Genomic DNA, 20,969 nt, shown 5'->3' with positions numbered 1-20,969 from the left:
TTGTTGTTGAATCGATCTTAAATTTTTTGAAAAATTAGCCGTCAGGGGCATATTTGATGCAAATTGAAAACTTTTGGGACAAAATTGAAACAAAATAAAACTTAGGGATATTTTTAAAATTTTTGTCAAACTTTAAGGATAAAAAATATACTTTACCCAAATATTTATTTTAGTATTTGACGTGTGATGAATTATAGGACATTTTAGAAATATGCATTTTAGAATTATTGTGTTTTTTTTAATAAGTAAAAAAATCTAATTACAAATTTCTATATCTAACATAAAAATTCAAGTACAAATTTTTAAACTATAAAAATCTAATTAAAAATTTAATAAAACTATAAACACTAATAACATATTAAACCATATTATAAAATATAACATATCTTCTTAAAGTTTCATATCAAAATGTAGCGTTCAACTTCTTATCATTGTATTATCAATACATTTCTCAACTTTGAAAAAGGAACAAAAACAAAATAACTTGTTTTGAATGAATACATGAATTTTTCATACTTAAAAAATAATAAGAACAATATAGAAACAAATTGCCATTTACTTTTGTCAAAAAGATCTCCGGGGTGAAAACAAAACTCTTCACCAAATTTTTGCATTTTTGCAAGTGAGTAAATAAATAAAGGTTTAATTACTCTGTTGGCCCTTATAGTTTCGTGAAATTTTTAATTAGGTCTCTATACTTTTTTTTCTTTTTAATTGGGTCCCTACACTAATTTTTTTTTCAATTAAATCCCTTTTAGTAGTAATTGGCTTAATTTTATAGGGACCCAACTAAAAAAAATTGGTATAGGGATCTAAATAAAAGGAAAAAAAGTGTAGGGACCTAATTAAAAAAAAATTTGGTGCAGGGACTCAATTAAAAGGAAAAAAAATATAGGGACCTAATTGAAAATTTTGCGAAACTATAGGGACCAACAGAGTAATTAAACCATAAATAAATAAATAAATAAAAGAATCTTATGAAATTTTCTCCAATTGATTCACTTTCCTACAGCAATTTGAAGGTTTCTCATGCCAACATTGAGATTTTCAAGACTATTTCCATTATTGATGATGTCAAATGGAGCATAGTCTATGTCCTTGATCCAAGGGTGTTGCAAGCATTGTTGTGCACTTGGCCTTTTCTCTGGTGAAAGATCAAGAAGTGGCAAAAGAAATTCTGAAAATTCATTGGCATCTTTCTCTGAAAATTTGTACCTTTCAACCAACAATTTCTTCAGTGGACACATTTTTAGTCTTCTAATTCTTTTCAAATCTCCAAATCTGTCAAAGAAATCCTTACATTTCGCCCCAGAAGTAGCAATCTATTTGAAAAAAATATATATATTAATAGAATTACAAATTAAAACTTTTACAATACTTTTATTTCATTTGACCATTGTTATGATTCAGGTAAAAAATTACATATTATCTCAATTTATTGTCAATAATAATTAATTATTATATTTTAAACATATATATATAAAGAGACTCATTTAGAAAATATATTTATAAAGACACTTCTATTAAACACAGTCATAAAAAAGACATTTTTATTAGACACATCCACAAAGACACTTTCATTAAACACAATTATAAATAAAAGTTGACAGAAATGCTATTGGTAACGTAGCGGGATTGATAATTTTATTATATATACCTTCTTAGGGAACTTTCCTAGGAGTTCCATCATCAAAGCAAGGTGATCCTGCAAACAACATAATGCATAAGATTAATATTATCCCATATGCTTTGTCACCTTAAAGACTTTATTTGGTAGTTCATCATCAAGTTTTGAAGCAATAATAATTATATGGAAAAACAAATAACCATGGAATATACAACATTTGTGTTGTGTAATGACATACACCCACCTCCTTTGTGGGTTAACTGATGGTATATACAACAGTTTTCTGTTTATAAATATTACTAGAATTTTTTGCATTAGCGATAGATTTTTTTGATGATTTTTTTTAATTAATAATTAGTGACAGACATAGCTGTATTAGCGACAGAAAAATTAATAAGAGTTTTTTTTTAAATTTTATTAACAGAATAATAGTGTTTATTCACATGAATATATCTTTACGTGAAGATGATAATTAAGAATAGTCAAATAATTTGACATATTTTATTAAGTTATTTAAAATAATATATTTCTATATCTCAGCTATCATTTTTATCTAAAGACATATTTATATAAGTAACCACTTTTATTTATGTATCTTCTAAAGATGTCAATTAATAATATAGACATGACAAATAAAAAAATGTCGAATGTAATATCAGTTAACCTCTACAAATATTAATATAATACCATTCAAGTTGGATTAGCACTATAACAAAAATAACTTTTGGTGACAATAACATAATAATCACTATGTGTCTTATTTAACTTATATTTTTACAATAATTATATATTTGTCGTTATTATTATATCTTATAATGACCATTATATACTTTTTATGATTATTAAAAAAAATTCATTGACAATTGTATAATAATTGCCACTAAAAATTTTTAACGACAAAACATAAGACGATTAATATCTAATTATTTATAAACATATTAGTAGCTATTCTTACTGTCGCTAAAAGTAGGGGTGAGCACGGGTCGGTTTGGTTCGGGTTTAAGGTAAAATTATAACCGAACCAATTAAAATGTAATTGGTTTGGTTTGGTTCGGATTTGTATTTTTTTGTGTATGTACCCGAACCAAACCAAACCGATTAAGAATGGATTGGTTCGGTTCGAAGTTCGGGTAATTAGGTACCCGATGACTTTGAAATTCATAAAAAAATCCAAATTTTTATCTTAAAAATTCAGCAAGTACAATAAACATGTAACATCAATAGAAATAATCCAAACATTTTAAAAACCAAATACATTAAAAACTAAACACATTAAAATCCAAGCATATTAAATACCAAACATATTAGAAGCTAAATGCAAAAGTGTAATAGAAATATATTTTTTTTATTTAATTAATATATCATCGGGTTCACGGGTTGATTCGGGTTCTGCACCCTCAGAACCGATATCCAAACCAATCACTAGAAATAGCCATCGGTTTGGTTCGAGTTGGACCCGATTACCCGTTAGTTCCAGAACCAATTTAATTGGTTTGATTCGGGTTCGGACGGGTAATCGGATACCCCTACCCGTGCTCACCCCTAGCTAAAAGTAATTTTTCTAGCAGTGCAATCATCATAAAAAAATATGATACATACCTCATCTTCACTAAAACCCTGTCCAGCCCTAGGGTTGAACAACATGTCACCAGTGGCAAGCTCAAAAGCAATACAAGCAAAAGACCACATATCAATAGAGTAGGAATAGCCAGCTTGCAATATAACCTCAGGAGCCCTATACTGCCTTGTCTGAACCAAATCTGTAAATTGATTATCAGCCCAACAAGCATTCCCAAAATCAACTATCTTGCACCTAACATCAATTTCTTCTATGTTCCTTTTCGGATATTCGTCTATCGAATCGCCTCGGCCGATCGATAAACTCATACTCATCCTCCTCGCCCTCCTCTTGAGCCTCTTCTCCATGTGACTAGGAGATGGAGAGATGCTTCCTTCAGGTCTTTCTAGAATGGGAGATGCTCCTGAGCTTAAAGGGTCTCTAGATGGATTAATGGGAGAAATAAGAAGAATATTTTCAGGTTTTAGGTCAGTGTGGATGATGCCATGTTCTCTATGCAAGTAATCCAAACCAATCAATATGCAAGTGCAAATCTCCCTAACTTTTTTCAATGGAATTCCTTTGTAACGTGTGTATTTGATTAGACGAAGCAAACTGTCACCAAGAAACTCAAGAACCATGCAAAGGTGATTTCCATTTGGACCTGTGTGCTTGAAGTGATCAATTAGTTGAGCAACAAATTTTGTGTGTGAAGGAGTGCCATCTCCAATGGCTGAAAGGATATCAATCTCATGAAGTGCAGCTTGAACAAATTGTGCTGCACTTTTCTGGATCTTTAGAGCAACATATTTCTGAAAAGGAAAAGTACGGGTAGACAATGAAATTACTAAACAATGTGAACATGATTATTCTAATATTAAGATTTGGAGGTATAGTATATTTTAATTTGATTGGTGGTTGTTCATGTTGTTCAAAAAAATTATTGGTTACCTAGCATTACCCTTCTGAAAAATCATAAGAAAACAAACTTGTTCATTCATCGATCATAATAATTATGTTTGTACAAATATAGTTTTTTTTTCCACAAAATTTAAAAAATAAAAAATATTAAAAATAAAAATACAAATTAAATATATGATTTTAGTTTTTTAAAAATATTGTTAAATTTATACTATATTTTTTTTTTGAAAATATTTGATAACAAAAAAAATTAGTCAAAAATAATGAGAGTTTATTTTATTTAGCATTCATTAATTCTAATAATAATTAATAAATATCAAATAAGATAAATTTTGATTTTTTTTTTGTCTTTTTAATATTATCATTTTTGGTTTTTTATCTAAGAGCTAGTTAAATACTTCTTAATTATATTTAAAAAATAAAGTGGCTTACAAATATTAACATAAGTTAAAAAAAAAACTCAAGAGATCATCTTAATTTGATAAATAAAAATATGATAAAAAAAATTTTTCCACTGTCAGCCAAATAGAGAAAATTGACAAATCATGATAGATAATTTTTTTTATCCTTAAAAAAATAATTACAAAACCGTAGGTAATAAAAATCTAACAGTCAAAATATATAGTTCATAGAACAATCAAGATAAAAGGAATGAACAGAAACAACAACAGACTCTGTTCAAAATCTAAAAGAAAAGGATGTTAACTCATGATGGATAATTAACTGGATTTTTTATTTTAATATGGAAGAATGAAGAGAGTTTTACGTTAATGTTATAAAAAATAGAATTTTACAGTGTTATGGGGGCGTTGTTCTGTACAAGCACAATACGCAGAACACGTATTATACTGACAATACGCAAACTGTGTATTTACAATAGACAGACTGTGTATTGTAATTTAATATTAAAATAATACAATACGCAGTCTGCGTATTGTAATTTAACATTAAAATAATACAATACGCAGTCTGTGTATTGTCTTTATAAATTAAAAAAAATTGATTTGACAATTCGCACTCTGCGAATTCTATAGCCCCAGAATTTTGTAAAACACTATAACTTCCAATGTTAAAGGATTACACCCATTTTTATCCCATATCCAAAAAAATTAACCTAATTAACTAGCACACAAAAATTATGTATACCTATAATTTCAAAGTTAGTTGCCACAATGACATGAAAAAAAGTTTAATAATACTAAGAACATAACATAACAAATAACCTCATAACATAACAAATAATCATAACATGAATTTGAAGGAACCTATTCAATACACGATTAATTAAAATTAAATTTATAATTATATATTTATATATACCTCATCTTTAGTATCATAAGCAAGCCAAACGGTGGAAAATTGACCCCAACCAAGCTTCTTTTGTGCTATGTACCTACCACCTGCAAATTGATCACCAATTTTAACAGCATGATACCCTCCTCTTCGATAAGATTCAAAGCTCTCATCTTCTTCTTCAGATGATGATGATGATGGAGAACACGACATCATCAATCACCACCTTCTTCCTATATATGATCACAATTAATTCACCACAAAAGAAAAAGGATAATGTTTCACCCTTTTGCTTCAAATTTTGGAAAGTGATCTTATTTTTATTTTTATTTTTTTAATGTTTTTCTCTTTGTTTTTGTTTGCCACCCAAAAAGGTTGTTTTTTTTTTTAGTGTTTATTTTTTAGCCGTCCTTTTTTTTTTCTTTTGCAATTAATTATTAGATGTTGGGATAATTTGTATGATTGTGAACGAAGGTGACTAGAATTTGAAGCTTTTGTTTCGGAAATTTCGGGGGAGAGTGTGCATGCATGGCTGAAATTTTTTTCTATATATATTTTCTTTTTTTTTTTTCCTTATAATTGTTTAGAGAGCTAGGAAGAATTTATTTCACAATATTTCTTTTGGTTTCAAGAAATATCCAATATTTTATTTAGACTTTTCTTATAAATATTCTTCCAAAATTAATAAAAGTTAAATAAAATTACTCTATGAGATTATACTATTGTTATTTCTGACGATGAAAATGATAATAGTGCTTCTTTTCACAAAATTTATTATTTTTATTTTCACAATTTTTAAAAGACAAATAAATTTAGTTTCAATCAAGGTTTTAAAAACTGAATTAACTGGAACTAATAAAATTACTATAAAATTATTGTTGTTTAATTTATTGGCTTGTATTTATTAAAATTATTGTTGTTTAATTTATTACTATAATATCATTAGAATATAGTGGATATTTTTAAAGTGTATATATGCATCAAGTGTATCACTATAAAATTACTATAAAATTATTACTATAAAATTACTATAATATTGTTGTTTAATTTATTGTTGTCTATATGCATCAAGTGTATCACTAATAAGTATATATGTCATTTTGTCAAAAATTACATCTACACAAATCAACCTTTTATTATATTTGTTGGAGACCTAATTTTCACTAAATGCATCGTTTTGAGAAATTATGAAACGATGTCATTATCTTCTGTGTTTTAATGTGGATGTATTTATCTTGATACGTGACATAATCATGGATACGTCATTTAATGACCATATAGAATCTCTTCGTTAATAGCTAACGACTCTAACCAATTTGGGTTAGTCGAGTGGTTAGCTCACTCGTCCGCTTAAGCAAGTGTCGGGGGTTCGAATCCCGCCTTATGCATGCAGTAATCCATTGGCCAGCGGCAGACCCTTAAATGGAGTTCCGATCCGCGACGGATTAGTCTTTGACCTGTTGGGATGAGAGATAAAAAGGCTAACGACTCTGATGACTAATAGAGAAATCTATTTATTTTACAAAAATAAAATTCAAAAACCTCACTCAAACATAATAAAATTTAATTAGAATAAAATATTCGATACAAAATTTATGGAGATCTATTCAAATATTTATTTATAGCTTTTTTAACAATCTAACCTAAATATATCTTAATTTATAACTATATAAGTTGAACCCTCCGAAAAAATTACAGATCCACTTTCTTTATTTAATTTTTTTCTCACATCTTTGTGTGAGTGTTTTTTTTTTTTTTTTTCTCCCTTTTTTAGCATTATTACATCAACTTGGTTTCTTTGTTTTTTCCTTTGATAGGGCAAAATCTAAAAACCTATAAATAGCGGCTATAGATGAAAGGAAAATGTTCGAAAACAAAAATATTCAGTCAAAGTTGCCAAAACCTATTTTTCATTTCATTTATATGATTCTAGTATATTAATATTATAATTTCTCATACATATTCTTTATTAAATGAAAACAATATCATATCATTATCATTTATATTAGTTTATTCTTTTTTTAATGTGTACACATTGATTTCTTTTGAATACTCATTTATGTTCATAAAATAGAAACAATAACTAACTGAAATATAACACTAATTAAAATGTGAGACTCACTTTATATATATACAAATAATAATATATACAACAACCTTTTTTTAAATCAAACATCATTCTCAAAAATCTCTAATAGAGAATACCATGTTCCTGAAACAGCAATAACAAATCCAAAAAACATAATTAACCCATCTCTTACCACACACTTCAAACCTAATTCCTCTTTAAACACAACTAAGTGAAACAAAGCAGGCATCACAAAACTAAGAATAACACAAACACTACTCCCAACAAGAGATAGAAAATCTGTAAAATTAGGTACAAAAATTGCTACCAAACTTACCCCTAACACCATCAACCACCTCATCCACAAACAATACCTAGAATCACAAAACCTACCCTCAATAACCTCATAAACAGGATTCATCATCAATGGAAAAGTGAAGAACAAATTTATGCAAAGACAAAATTGCACCAAATCACTAATTAGCCCTTGCCCAAAATTTGTAGTTATAATCTCTTGTGTCTCATCACCAAAAGCAAAGTAACCTAATGCACCAAATGAACCATATAATATGGAAATTAACATCATTGCCAAACCCAAAACATCACCAAACTTTTCCTTATCTTTGGCCTCAGATTCCAATGGTAAAACCATCCCTATTCCTTCAAAAGCATAAACCGCGACACCAATACCGTAGAAGAACATAGGGAATCCACCAAAGGCCTTCAAATTAGGCCTATTCTCAAAGCATATGAAGACATCCTCAATCATTACAACACTTTTCGCCGCGAAATCAACAATATCTGCGAAAATGCTCAAAGGAGCCAAATGGGTTAGGGTTGGAATCGCATTTAGGGCAAGCTGAAATGGGAAACAAGCCCAATGGATCAACACCTTGGGCGTCAAACCAAGAATTGAATCATATTTTGAGAGGTAGGCGAGAGTGGTCGATACGAAAATAAGATAACCAACACAGAAACTGAATTGCGAAAGCACAATCATCAAATCCACAAACGATTTGCCAGAGGGTCCCCATATAGCATAACCTAAGTCACCAAATGAATTGATTTTCGAAGATCCTCTGGAGATAGTGTGGGAAAAAGATGATTCGAGCTTGCGTCGCGTTTGGACGAGGAGTATCATGCAATAATGTGTGAAAAAGCCCACGGTAAAAAGCATAATTAGCCCTAATATCCAACCGGTTTTTTTGAAACAATAAGGAAGGCCAAGAACACCTGCACCAACAATGGCTATGAAAATATTTGCAAAGGTTTTGGTTTTGGAGGAAAGTGGTTGATAATGGCCACCCAATAGAGGAGTATCTTCATTTGGTGCTGATGATGATGAAGACTTTGTACGATTCTTCTTTTGAAGCCCCATTGCTTTGAATAATGATGGGATCAAATTCAATGATATGATGTTGTATCTTATTATGAGGTATAATTATGTAGTTAAAACATGCATGCATTCTTCATAAGAGAAAGAGATTATGTGAAATGTGAATCAAATTTTGGCACATGCTAATTTAGTAGCTTATTTTCTTAAACAATAGACAAATGCTATTATTGTAGTAAAGCATTATTGAGGTTGAAGAAAGGAGAATATTGGATTTGGATTTGATGGTATATATGTTAATTATTGTCTAATTTTGTTATTTAATATAAAATAAACTAAAACCTTTTTTTATTTTCTTTTGGTACAAAAATTTGAAGAAAAAAAAAGTTTAGTTGAATTACTTACTAAAATGATATGGTATGCATATTATTTTTTGGATAAACAAATGACGATGAGTTACATTGCTTTGTTTGATTCAACAATTATTTATATTTTTTGTATCTAAAAATTTGGTCTCCTAAGTAGTGTGATATGTCTATCTAGATTTATTTGTTTTTTAAACTGCGTGTATCACAATTTTTTCAATTAAAATAATAATATAAAGTCAAATTAAATAATAGGTGTTTATATTGCTAATTGACATTCATATAAATCCTTGTCACAAATGAATTATATTGAATTCTTAAACTTATATATTTATTTTGATGTTAACTTTTCTAAATATAATGAATGAAAAAAATTTATATTTTAAACTATATTAACATTCACATGCATTTCATTCTCTAAGTGTAAAATGAAATTTCTTAGAAATAATATTTTAACATTTACTATAAATATTGTTCAAATTAACATAAAACAAACAGAAGTAACACTTGTTGGTTTTTTAATATAAAAATAATTTTTTTCTACTTGATGCTTCAATAAGTTACAAGCGATATCAAATTCTGTTAGTATTTTTTTTTCTATGGTATCTCTTAATAATCTAACAAGCTAAATATTAATTTATTGATTAATAAGTTGTTGTATATGTATAAGATGAAATTTAAAATATTTTATAATACTTACTTAAATAAACTAATAAATTAACTATTAAACTAACTCAATTTAATTGATTAACATTTAAATAAGCAACAACCATTTTACTACTGATGGTACTAACAGAAAATGACATGGCACGTTAAAGTATATTTTAATACATAAAACGATGTCATTTTTTTTGTAAGCTAGCCCAACAAATAAAGGCTTAAACCCGACCCACCAGCCCAAAAAATCCCACCCATTAGCCATCTTTTTCTTTATTGATTTTCTTTCTTTTTGATTCTCTTCCTGAACACTGAAACTCCATAGCAACTAGCTCTTACCTGAATAGCCATGGATGTCATTCTTCCCTGAAACTCCATAACCACCACAGCACTGTTTCCCTGGTCTTCATCACTGCATCGCTCAATATTCCATTCTGCCTTTCCGGATATGTACCGTGCCGCGCCACATTCTATGCTATTTATTCTTATGCTTGCTCTTCTAATAGCCAGTGGCTAGGCGGTTTCTTTGGTTCTTCTAGAGATCTGCAACTCTCTCACCGAGCTCCGCCAATTCCTTCCCCTTATCCTCAAGAATGACTTCTACCACTAGCACTTGTTTTGCAAGCTCGACAGCATCTCTGAAGCCTCACATGCCTTTGACATTGTCAACGACCACGACAAGCTCGATATACTTTACCACACCATGCTCAAAGAATATGCAAAAAATTATTTTCTGCTTGAAGCCTTGAGATTTTACCGTAGGATAAAGTCTGATAGGTTAATTAAGTATGATGTATATAAGATGTTTGATAGAATGCCTCATAGAAGATTTTATCATAGAAGGAGATGACAGAAGGACTAATAGAAGAGATGACGGAAGGACTAACGCGATCAGGTCTGTTATCTTTGGGAGACGAATTTGATTAATTTATTTTTTCGAGAAAGAAAATAGAGATCAAGGTATCTTTTAGGGATGATTTTAACTATTAATTCTATATTATAAACAAGATTGTGAGATAGAGTTGGTATATAATTTTTTAAATATTATTTATATATTATAAAAAATATTATTGTTATTCTCAAAATTTGAACTTAAAAATCTTAGTATAAGAGTAAAATAATACTTACTCTCTTAGATACATAAATTATGAATTTGATGAACAATAAATAAAATCTTTAATATATATTATAATTTTTTCATGTAAAAAGTTTTATTGATAAATGCGAATATTTAATTTGAAATTGAAAATTTTAATAATATAATAGAGATCAATATTAACTACCATTTAAAACTTTTAAAATTATACCTTCTAAAATTTTGGTGGTTTAAAACTGTCGTTAAATATTAAAATAATAAAACTATAATAAAAACTATTCATTTAGCGATTGTTTTCAACCGACACTAAATATAACACAAAAAGCCACTCGAATAAGTGTTGCAGATTAGCAAATGTTTCATTAGTTTAAAATCATTACAAATTATTTAGGAACATTTTTTATCTACAGTTGTCCAAAACCGTCGCTATATGTAATGATGATGATGCACAAATAAACAATAATTTTATAGTTGTTGTTGTGAACAAAAATTAACGACAATTAAAACCATTACTAATAAATAGCAGAAAAACTGTCAAAAAATGTTTTATTGAAATGGTTCAACATTGTCAAATCTCTTAATTTAAAACTAATTGATAACTAATTATGCTTTTTGTTTTTTTTTTTTTATAGTTATAATTAAGCTAAAGAAGTACAAAGACTAAAGGACAATACAACAAGAACTAAATCAATTATAGTGTTATATAAAAAGGTTTACTACCAAATCAATTATTTATTCTGTATGTAACCATTAAATTATAACTATAGACAGCTAGATAACGACTCAGATAAAAATGTTTAAAATAATTTTTATACAAAGATAATAGTTAAAATATATGGTTAAATTATTTATTATATTTAACTAAACTGTTAAATTGACATAATATATGTACATATCTTAAGTATATATTATCTTTCCATAAAGATTATTTTGATCATCTTCATATAAATATAATAATCCCTTTATATATACAAACAACATTCTCTTGCAAAATTGAATGAAGCACTAACTAGTTAATTAATTAATATATATTTGTGAGAAAAGGACAAATAAGTCCCTGACCTTTTGTTCTGTGAACATTTTCGTCCTTAACCATTGAAAAATACATTTAAGTCCCTGACCTTCACAAAATTTGGACAGATCAGTCCCTAACGAAGACATTTGGACGGATCAATCCCTGACGGAGGTATTTGGACGGAAGGACTGATCCGTCCAAATTTTGTGAAGGTCAGGGACTTAAAAGTATTTTTCAATGGTTAGGGACAAAAATGTCCGCGGAACAAAAGGTCATGGATCTATTTGTCCTTCTCTCTATATATTTAACTTGTGGCATTGATCAAACCCTTGAGAACGTCAATGGCTTCAGCTGAAATACTCCTCCTCTTATGTAACCTGGAGATGATTTCAATCTTAGGAGGTGGATCCATGGAGAAACAAATGACCAAAACAGTGAGATTGTCACATGCATTGCGTTGAAGTGCTTCAGAAACAAGAGCTCTTGCACATTCCATTGGATCATTGTGTTTCATCAGCTCTTTTCTCACCATTGTCACAGCATATTGGCTACTCATCACATCCCATAATCCATCACACCCCATTATTAAGAACTCATCTTCTTCTGTTAATACAACCTCTTCTAATTCTGGCTCTGAGCTTAATGGGCACATTGAATTACCTGTAATAATATATATATGTAAGAAATTTTGGAATATAATGAAAATTAATTATAATTAGATATAATATATAGAATAAAACCCAAAACAGCCTATAATTATCTCGAAAGACAACGAAATCCTTAACAAAAAAAAAAAAATCCAACCCGACCCTGATAATTACTTTGAAAAGACAACGAGATCCCTGTGCCAAAAAAAGTTAATGTTGTTTTTTTTTTTTTGCACAGGGACTAATCAGTCCTAAAAAAGAAATATCAGGGATCGGATTGGGTGTTTTTTTTTTTGGAGCCTCGTTGTCCTTTCGAGGTAATTATCAGGGGTTGGGTGGGATATTCACTCAATGTATAATAGAGCCTCTCTTTATATGTATAATTGTAAATGGTAACGCATGTTATGGAGACAAAAACAACAGGCAGAACTTGTTCTAAATAAAATAAATTTTGATTTTTTTTTTTACTAATTTTTTTTGTTATCAAATATTTTCGATTGTAAATGTATGTATACAATACAAATGAAAATGATGATATGGAATAACGAACGCTTTCTTAATAATATTTTTATGAGTAATTAGGGTAATAAGGATTTTAGGGTTTTACATTACGATCACAATTACACTTGCTATCACAATATTGTGGTTGTAATATCTATACTGAATTAAATTTTTGGGGGGAAAAATAAATTTATGGCATATATAATATTGGAGTTTTTATGAACAAAAATAAAATAAAATTCAATTCTTCCTATTCTTAATTTTCTAAACAAAAAATAAAATAAAATAAACACAATTCTAACTTTTCTAAAAAATATTGAGCTCCTCTAACTATTTGTGACTAAGCTTGTTGTAACTACACAAAAAAAAATTCTTAGAATTAATAAATCATAGAGAAGATATAAAGAAAATAAAGTTCAAAGAGAAAATTTCAACTTCCTTTAATATAATTCATTGCAATTTTTTCAGTTGTATTAACTACTATACATTATTTCACTCTAAGTAATTCTATTAATTGAATTAAGCATGTTATATACATATTACTACTTTATATTAAGGTTTAATTATTCTCTCCATTCCTATAGTTTATCAAATTTTTAATTAGATTTTTATACTTTTTTTTTTTCAATTGAATCACTATATAATATCAAATTTTATAATTAAATTTCTGTCGTGACAAAAATGTTAGAATTAACGGAATATTTTATTAAACAAAACGAATATACCTAACACTTAGTTACTCTATTAATTCTAATATTTTTATCATAGTATGAACTTAATTACAAAATTTGATATGATATAGGGACCTAATTAAAAAAAATATATAGAAACCTAATTAAAAATTCGATAAAACTATAAGAACCGACAAAATAATTAAACCTTATATTAATTACCTTTGTAACCTTTGATGTGCCAATCCCCAAGAGCACGTGCCACTGATAGTTGTCCATTGAGGTATCCATCATAGATCACACCACCTAGTTTCTCAATTCTTAATCTTTCAGAAGTGCTGTTTGGCTTATGATCTTTGGAAAGTTCTATGGCTTTACCTCTTTTTCCCATTACGGCACGAGAATCCCCCACATTGGCAACTATCAAGTCCCTAGAATATGGAATATTCTAGATAGTAGTTAGATGATACATTTTATTAGAAGTAGCAATAAGTGAGTGCAACATAACATGATTGATTAATAGACGGTGAAAACTCAAGTGAAGTCGACTTTACGTAAAATTGATACTGAAAGTCGTTAGATAATTTAACTGTTTTGACTGAAATTTTATCTAATGACTCTCAGGTGTCAACTTCACGTGAAGCCGACTGCACCTGAGTTTTCACCTTAATAGATATATAATTGTTAATGCATTTTTTTATCGGCTTTAATTTTTGGTATGACAGCTTCTATAATCTAAGAATTTAAAGGTCAATATCTTTATTGATTTTTTAAAAAAAAAATTAACATAAAATAAATAAAAAATATATAGATTCACATAAAAAAAACTCTTGACTAAAGAAACATTATAGGTATATAATTATTTATCTACTTTTTTTATCAATTAAAATTTTTTTATTGATTTAAATTTTTGAAATTATGATTGTATGACATGATATCAAAGTTTATATAACTTCAAAATTTATAATTCGATTCTTGTTATAAAAAAAATTAATTTTATGCAAAGCTCACCCAAATTTTCAAAAAAGATATTTTCGTATGAAGTTGCATGATAAATATATAATAATTTATGTACCTCTTTTTATCGGTTTAAATTTTTAAAATAAGTGATTTCATCGCAACAAAAAATTAATCACATTATATATATATGGTACTAACCTTTCCAAAATAAGGGCAACAATTGCTGTGGTGCCTGAAGAACTATCAAGTGAAGTAGTATCTGCAAATGCATGATCCACTTTCACAAATGCACTCTTAATAGCTTTCTTAATGTTGGATGGAAAATGTGAATCTTCAACTATTAGCTTAAGAATGTTTATTTTGGTAAATGATGCCGCATCAATTCCTCCATGCCCATCAAATACCTATAATTATTAATAATAATGCAATAACTCACTAAGTATCTAGGAATCAAGGTAGCGTTTGTTTTGAGGTATTGGGACCGAAACTAGGAGACTGAGACTCAATATCATGTTTGTTGGTCTAGAAATTGGTATTAAAATTTCGGATTTAGATCCTCTAAAGTTTGAATTTTACTTTAGAGAGTAGAGTGTGATCTTCTACCCTTGAATAGTTTCTCTTTCATATTTATTCTTGGTCCCACCTATGAAATAAATGGTGAGAGATCACACTTTACTATCTAAAGTGAAATTCAAATTTTAGAGAATTCAAATCCTAAAATTTCAGTCACTATCCCTAGAATTTTAGTATTTCGATACCTTTAAAAAATGGGAACACATGGGATTGAAATTTTTAAAAATGGAGACTGAAACTTTAATAACATTTTATATTTAAAATACTCCAATTTTAATTAATTAATTCCAACTTCATCATTTGTGCAAATTAAATTAGAGCTTCATTTTTATTTCAGTCTCTATCTTCTATTTTATACCAAACACAATATTAAAACTTATTTCAATCTCTGTTTCTCAATCTCAGTCTCTCAGTTTCTGTCTCTTTTCCAAACGCTACCTAAGACTTACAAATATATCGCTAGAGAACCCATGCCACACCATTAGAAAAAAGTAAAAAACAAAAAAAAATGAAAAATAAAAAACTTATGCGGAAAAAATACTTATATATATATGTTGCTAGCTAAAAGTTCTATTTGAAATCATTTTCTTGTGAATAGTACTAAAATTGTCAATCGGGCAGCTTATTATATGGCTAGAAAAGAGTTTGTAAATTGAAAAAGAAAATTCACATATTTAATTTAGATCATTTTTTAAAATATCTAGATTTTTTAATAAAAAAACTTTGAGTTCCAAATTTGTATGATAAAATTTAGAGATATTCATTCATAAGTATGGGTGATTAAAGCCAATTTGACCCAATTTAATTAGTTTTGGCACTCGTTGAATAATCGGATCTAATAATTGGGTAAGACCCAATAAAACTAATTTTTAATTAGTTTAGGTATTAAATTTATGGTTGTGGAACTCGATGACCCGATTAGTTTTATATTTATATTAAAAAAAATAAAATATATACTATTTTTATCAACGAACCTTAATACTAATTTGTTCATCAATTTTTTTATGATATTTATTTAAGTATGAATTTAATGATATATTGTATATATTTTGTCATTCACATATTTCTCTTTTTATTTATCTTTTTACAATCACATATTTATAGAATTTTTTTTCAATTTTTTCATTTAAATTTAATTTTTAATTGGATACGTCGATTATCCGAATCGACACAACCCGACTTAATTTAATTTTTAATTGAATCCCTTTACAATATAAAAATATTATTCGATTCAAATCGAACCGAATAAATTTTTATCGATTTGGTTTTCATTTTTTTTTATACCCGAAAATCTGTAAACATCTCTAGTAAATTCTATAAAAAAAATATTTAATTAATTTTTTAACTTTTATAATTATATAAAAAATTTTAGTTGTATTGTTACCTTTTTGAAAATTTGAAAAAACACGCCCTTAATTTAAAGCCAAGAAGGTTTTTTGTACCCCATAAAATCCTGCTGGAGAAGGCATGGCAGCACTGGAATATTCGTGAATGATATCAACACAAATAAACTCATCTTCCATGAACTGCTTTGGTCCTTTCTCAGAACAACTTCCAAATCGCAATGTTGGTGAAAACTTTGATTTCTCTTCTGGATTTGCTTTCAAGTCTTCAATCCCAATGTCTAATTCCTAATAAAGTATGATATAATAATTATATATATATGTAAGTGAGAAAATAAAATATATAAATATTTGTATTAATAAGTAAACATTATCACAAGTACACAACTTATTACTTGAACAATAATTAACATCCAATTTCTAATTTAATTTCTATTTCACCAGAATGAATGCACGAATATCTCTGTTAGAGTAGTATTTAATATTAGTTAGAATGATCTACTTAAAAACTTAGATTCATATTTGAATTTAAATTAAATAATTTTTATATTTCTTTTTTATTTATTTTACACCTATAATATTTTGTATCCTATAGAGTTTTAAAATATTATTTATACATATCAAAATCAGTTATTAGTATAAAATATATATTAGAATATAAAATACACATTAAAAATGAATTAAATAATATATGTATTTATACACAAGCCAATGAGTTATAGTTTATAAATAATATATGTATTTATAAAGTATGATATAATAATTATATATATGTGAGAAAATAAAATATATAAATATTTGTATTAATAAGTAAACATTATCACAAGTACAATTTCTATAATTTCTAATTTAATTTCTAATTTAATTTCTATTTCACCAGAATGAATGCACGAATATCTCTGTTAGAGTAGTATTTAAATATTAGCTAGTTAGAATGATATACTTAAAAACTTATTCATATTTGAATTTAAATTAAATAATTATTTTTATATTTTTTTATTTATTTAACACCTATAATATTTTGTATCCTCTAAAGTTTTAAAATATTATTTATATACTAAAATTAGTCATTAGTATAAAATACATATTGAAATATAAAATACACATTAAAAATAAGTTAAATAATATATGTATTGCCAATGAGTTATAACGCATAGTCTCTCCATACTCAATTAAGAGGTTTTAGGTTCGAGTCTTCTATCTTTTATAAAAAAAAAATAATATATGTATTTATACACCAATACATTATAACTGATTTTAGTAGCTAATTTTAGTGTACACTTGACGTGTTTAATTTGTTTTGAGTTATTGACACATAATAAACATATATATATCTTTTTTCTAAACTCTTTTTTGGTTTCTAACAATCTCTATTCATGCTTTTACAAATTTTATCATAAGAAATTAATGGATTGAAACAAAGATATACACGAAAAATAGCATGCACAAAAAGTCATAAACTTGTTAAAATTATAATATTGAATTTGGCATTATTATAGAAAACTCCAAGGGATGAAGAAAGAGAATTTGATTGTACTAACCGATTTAGCCAACCATACGTTACTGCTGCAATGGCGAATAATTGAATGATCTTTTGGAGGTTTTCTAATATTGTGATTTAAATCCCCAATAATTCTTTCACCATTTTGATCCAATAATGTAGCTATTTGAGGCTTGAAATTAGTTCCTAGAGCCATTATCTTTTAATTTCCTATAACACAAATCATCCAATATAATCACCTTGAATTAAGAAAAAGAGATCAAATTTTTATACCTATTCAAGAAAAAAAAAATTAATATATATTATTTTTAACAACAACCTTGTCCATGGGAGATAGGAAAATCACATGTCTCATAAAACAACTATCTTAAAATATTGTGATGATTTTGCACTTGATATTCAAGAACATGGGAGATAGGAAAAATCACAAAACAAAAGGGTTAGTTCTTTTTTGAATTCAAAAAGAGAATTAAAAACAAAAAGAGACTTTGTTTTGCTAATTAAGAAGTAATTATAGAATTATAGATGGGTGATTTTTTATCCATATGTCAAATTTAAAACCATGAAGCATTAAAGGGAAGATCTTAATAGTATATATATTAGGTTTTGTGGTTATTGTTGTTTGTGGTTAATAAGAGAGATTAGGGAACTAAAATGTTTAATTTATGTTCTTTTTGTATATATATCACAGGTTTTATTAGGTTTACTAGCTAGTTGACCGGATAGCCTTGTGTTGTGGTGGTGATGAAAATGCTTTGAATTATGTGATGATTTCCCTTTATGTTAAAGCTATATCACAAAAATTTAATTTAATCTTAAATAAATAAATTATCGATTTTGCTAAGTAGACAATGATTTTTATAAATAATATGAACAATGGGCTCTATAATTGATCTGATAAGGTAAAAATGACACTCCATCCTAAAATTAGGATAACCATTCGCACACTTAGTGAATTGAACATCCAGTTATTATTAACTGTGCATGAGTAAATCGAATAAAAAAAAAATAACCATCCAATTAAGAATAATCAACATAATCGTCTGCATACCTATTAAATTGAACATCCAACCGACATATCTATTGTTCACATTGTTTAATATTCTCATTGTCTCTCTATATTTTTTCATAAATTATAGAATATTACCAAATATCTCGCTTAACTCTCTTATGTAGTTATCACTTTATATATTTATTTATTTATTTAACCATACTACGTGTATATTAAAATTAATCAATAGTATAAAATATATGTTATAATATAAATAAATATTAAAAATAAATTAAACCACATATATAATTATACACAAATATATTGACGACTGATTTTAGTGACTGAATTTAGTGTGCAAATAGTATTTTTGTTATTTATTTATTTTGCTTTATTATGTATTGCTTTTTATGTGCAAAGGTACCATAAGCACTGAAGTTTCTAATCTTTTATTTAAATAAATTATATTGCACTTTAATTTCTTATTAATTTAAATTAAATAAAATCATGTATGAAAATTATATTAAATTTGAACAATAGTGTGGCACTACCAATTGCGAATTCAAATAATGACCTACTGAATGTATTTGTGAAAACACGAGGGCTCTCAAGTTTATGCCTCGTTTACTTTTTCAATTAAATTTTCATATATATATATATATATATATATATATATATATATATATTCACACGTTTAGAGATATAATCATTAATATTATCTTTTTTTATCAGTTTAAATTTTTTAGACGAGTAATTTCATGACATAATATCATAATTTTATATCTAAAAAATTTAAAATTTAATTTTTAGTAAATCCAAAAAATAAAAAGTAGTATAAGACAAATAAAAAAAAACACCTATACAAATAATTAAAACACACTTTCTAAAACATAAATCACAATAGCACTGAGTTTCCTCTTCTTTGCTTAGGAATATAATAATCCTAGTTTCAAGGCAACTACACAAAAAGTGTAGTGTGTGTGGTGTAGATTAGGGTTAAAACGTGTAACACTAACTTGACTTCTATCTTTCTTCTCATTTGAACCAATTGTGAATCACTTCATTGACTTGTTGACCAGAAGTCAACTTCAAGGTGCCAAGATAAAGAAGTAGTAAACTACTAAATGAAAATATAATAATCAATCATTTTGATTAGTTTAGGTTATCTATTGCAAGTGACAATAATAAAGACTATATTAAGTGTATATTAAATTCAGCTATTAAAATCAACTATCAGTATAAAATATATATTAAAATATAAATATATTTTAAAAATTAATTAAATTAAATTACATATATATTTAATTATAAATATATTGATGGCTGATTTTAGTATACAAATAATATTTTTGCAATGATAATTTGTCAAGGAGAAATTAGTGGTCTTAATTTATTTCCTACTTGAATTTAAGACTTAATAATAAATAATTCCTTAAATAAAGGTTCGAAAATAAAGAAATTAAATGGTTAAATAAATAATTCCTTAACAAACAAAATAAGTGGTTAAATTAAAGGTGCAAGTATTTAGAAAATAAAGTTTGTGAACTAACATGTTATGTAACCTTTTCTAAATTAAAGAACCTCATGATTTGATTTAATTTTCAATCTCATAATTTAAATACATAATTAAGATTTTACAATTAAGAAAACCCAATATTAAATGGAATATTTTTAAATTTTATTTCCAACATGGGTGCAACCAAAATTAAAAATAAATTAAATATGTAAAAAATTAAAATTAAACAAACTAAACATGATCCATTTAAATTGGTAGACCAGCCCATTATATTATCTCTTTCATATAATCTCTTGCAAGATTGAAGTTGAGATTCTGTTTCTATGTTTGCGG

General features: G+C 27.0%; 3 protein-coding genes across 3 annotated transcripts; all 3 read right to left on the bottom strand.

The window, feature by feature from the left end:
• Nucleotides 1-421: 421 nt before the first annotated feature.
• On the bottom strand, nucleotides 422-5,717 carry LOC107622169 (uncharacterized). Its single transcript, XM_016324059.3, has 4 exons — nucleotides 5,427-5,717; nucleotides 3,227-3,997; nucleotides 1,658-1,705; nucleotides 422-1,322 (listed from the first exon to the last, which is right to left on the bottom strand). The coding sequence occupies exons 1-4, from the start codon at nucleotides 5,613-5,615 to the stop codon at nucleotides 999-1,001; spliced, it is 1,332 nt and encodes a 443-aa protein (XP_016179545.2). The 5' UTR covers nucleotides 5,616-5,717; the 3' UTR covers nucleotides 422-998.
• A 1,850-nt stretch (nucleotides 5,718-7,567) lies between these two features.
• Nucleotides 7,568-8,845, bottom strand: LOC107619874 (amino acid transporter AVT3B). The gene has a single exon (XM_016322111.3). The coding sequence runs from the start codon at nucleotides 8,843-8,845 to the stop codon at nucleotides 7,568-7,570; it is 1,278 nt and encodes a 425-aa protein (XP_016177597.1).
• Nucleotides 8,846-12,237: 3,392 nt separating this feature from the next.
• LOC107619873 (putative protein phosphatase 2C 47) lies at nucleotides 12,238-18,325 on the bottom strand. Its single transcript, XM_088501734.1, has 5 exons — nucleotides 18,170-18,325; nucleotides 16,728-16,916; nucleotides 14,911-15,116; nucleotides 13,975-14,183; nucleotides 12,238-12,593 (listed from the first exon to the last, which is right to left on the bottom strand). The coding sequence occupies exons 1-5, from the start codon at nucleotides 18,323-18,325 to the stop codon at nucleotides 12,238-12,240; spliced, it is 1,116 nt and encodes a 371-aa protein (XP_088357860.1).
• Between the last annotated feature and the right edge of the window lie 2,644 nt (nucleotides 18,326-20,969).

This window comes from Arachis ipaensis, chromosome B10 (genome assembly GCF_059453495.1).
Source record: "Arachis ipaensis isolate K30076 ecotype BB chromosome B10, ASM5945349v1, whole genome shotgun sequence".
NCBI lineage: Eukaryota > Viridiplantae > Streptophyta > Magnoliopsida > Fabales > Fabaceae > Arachis > Arachis ipaensis.
The sequence above is the reverse complement of the archived record's forward strand: the minus strand, read 5'-3'. Positions and strand labels throughout refer to the sequence as shown.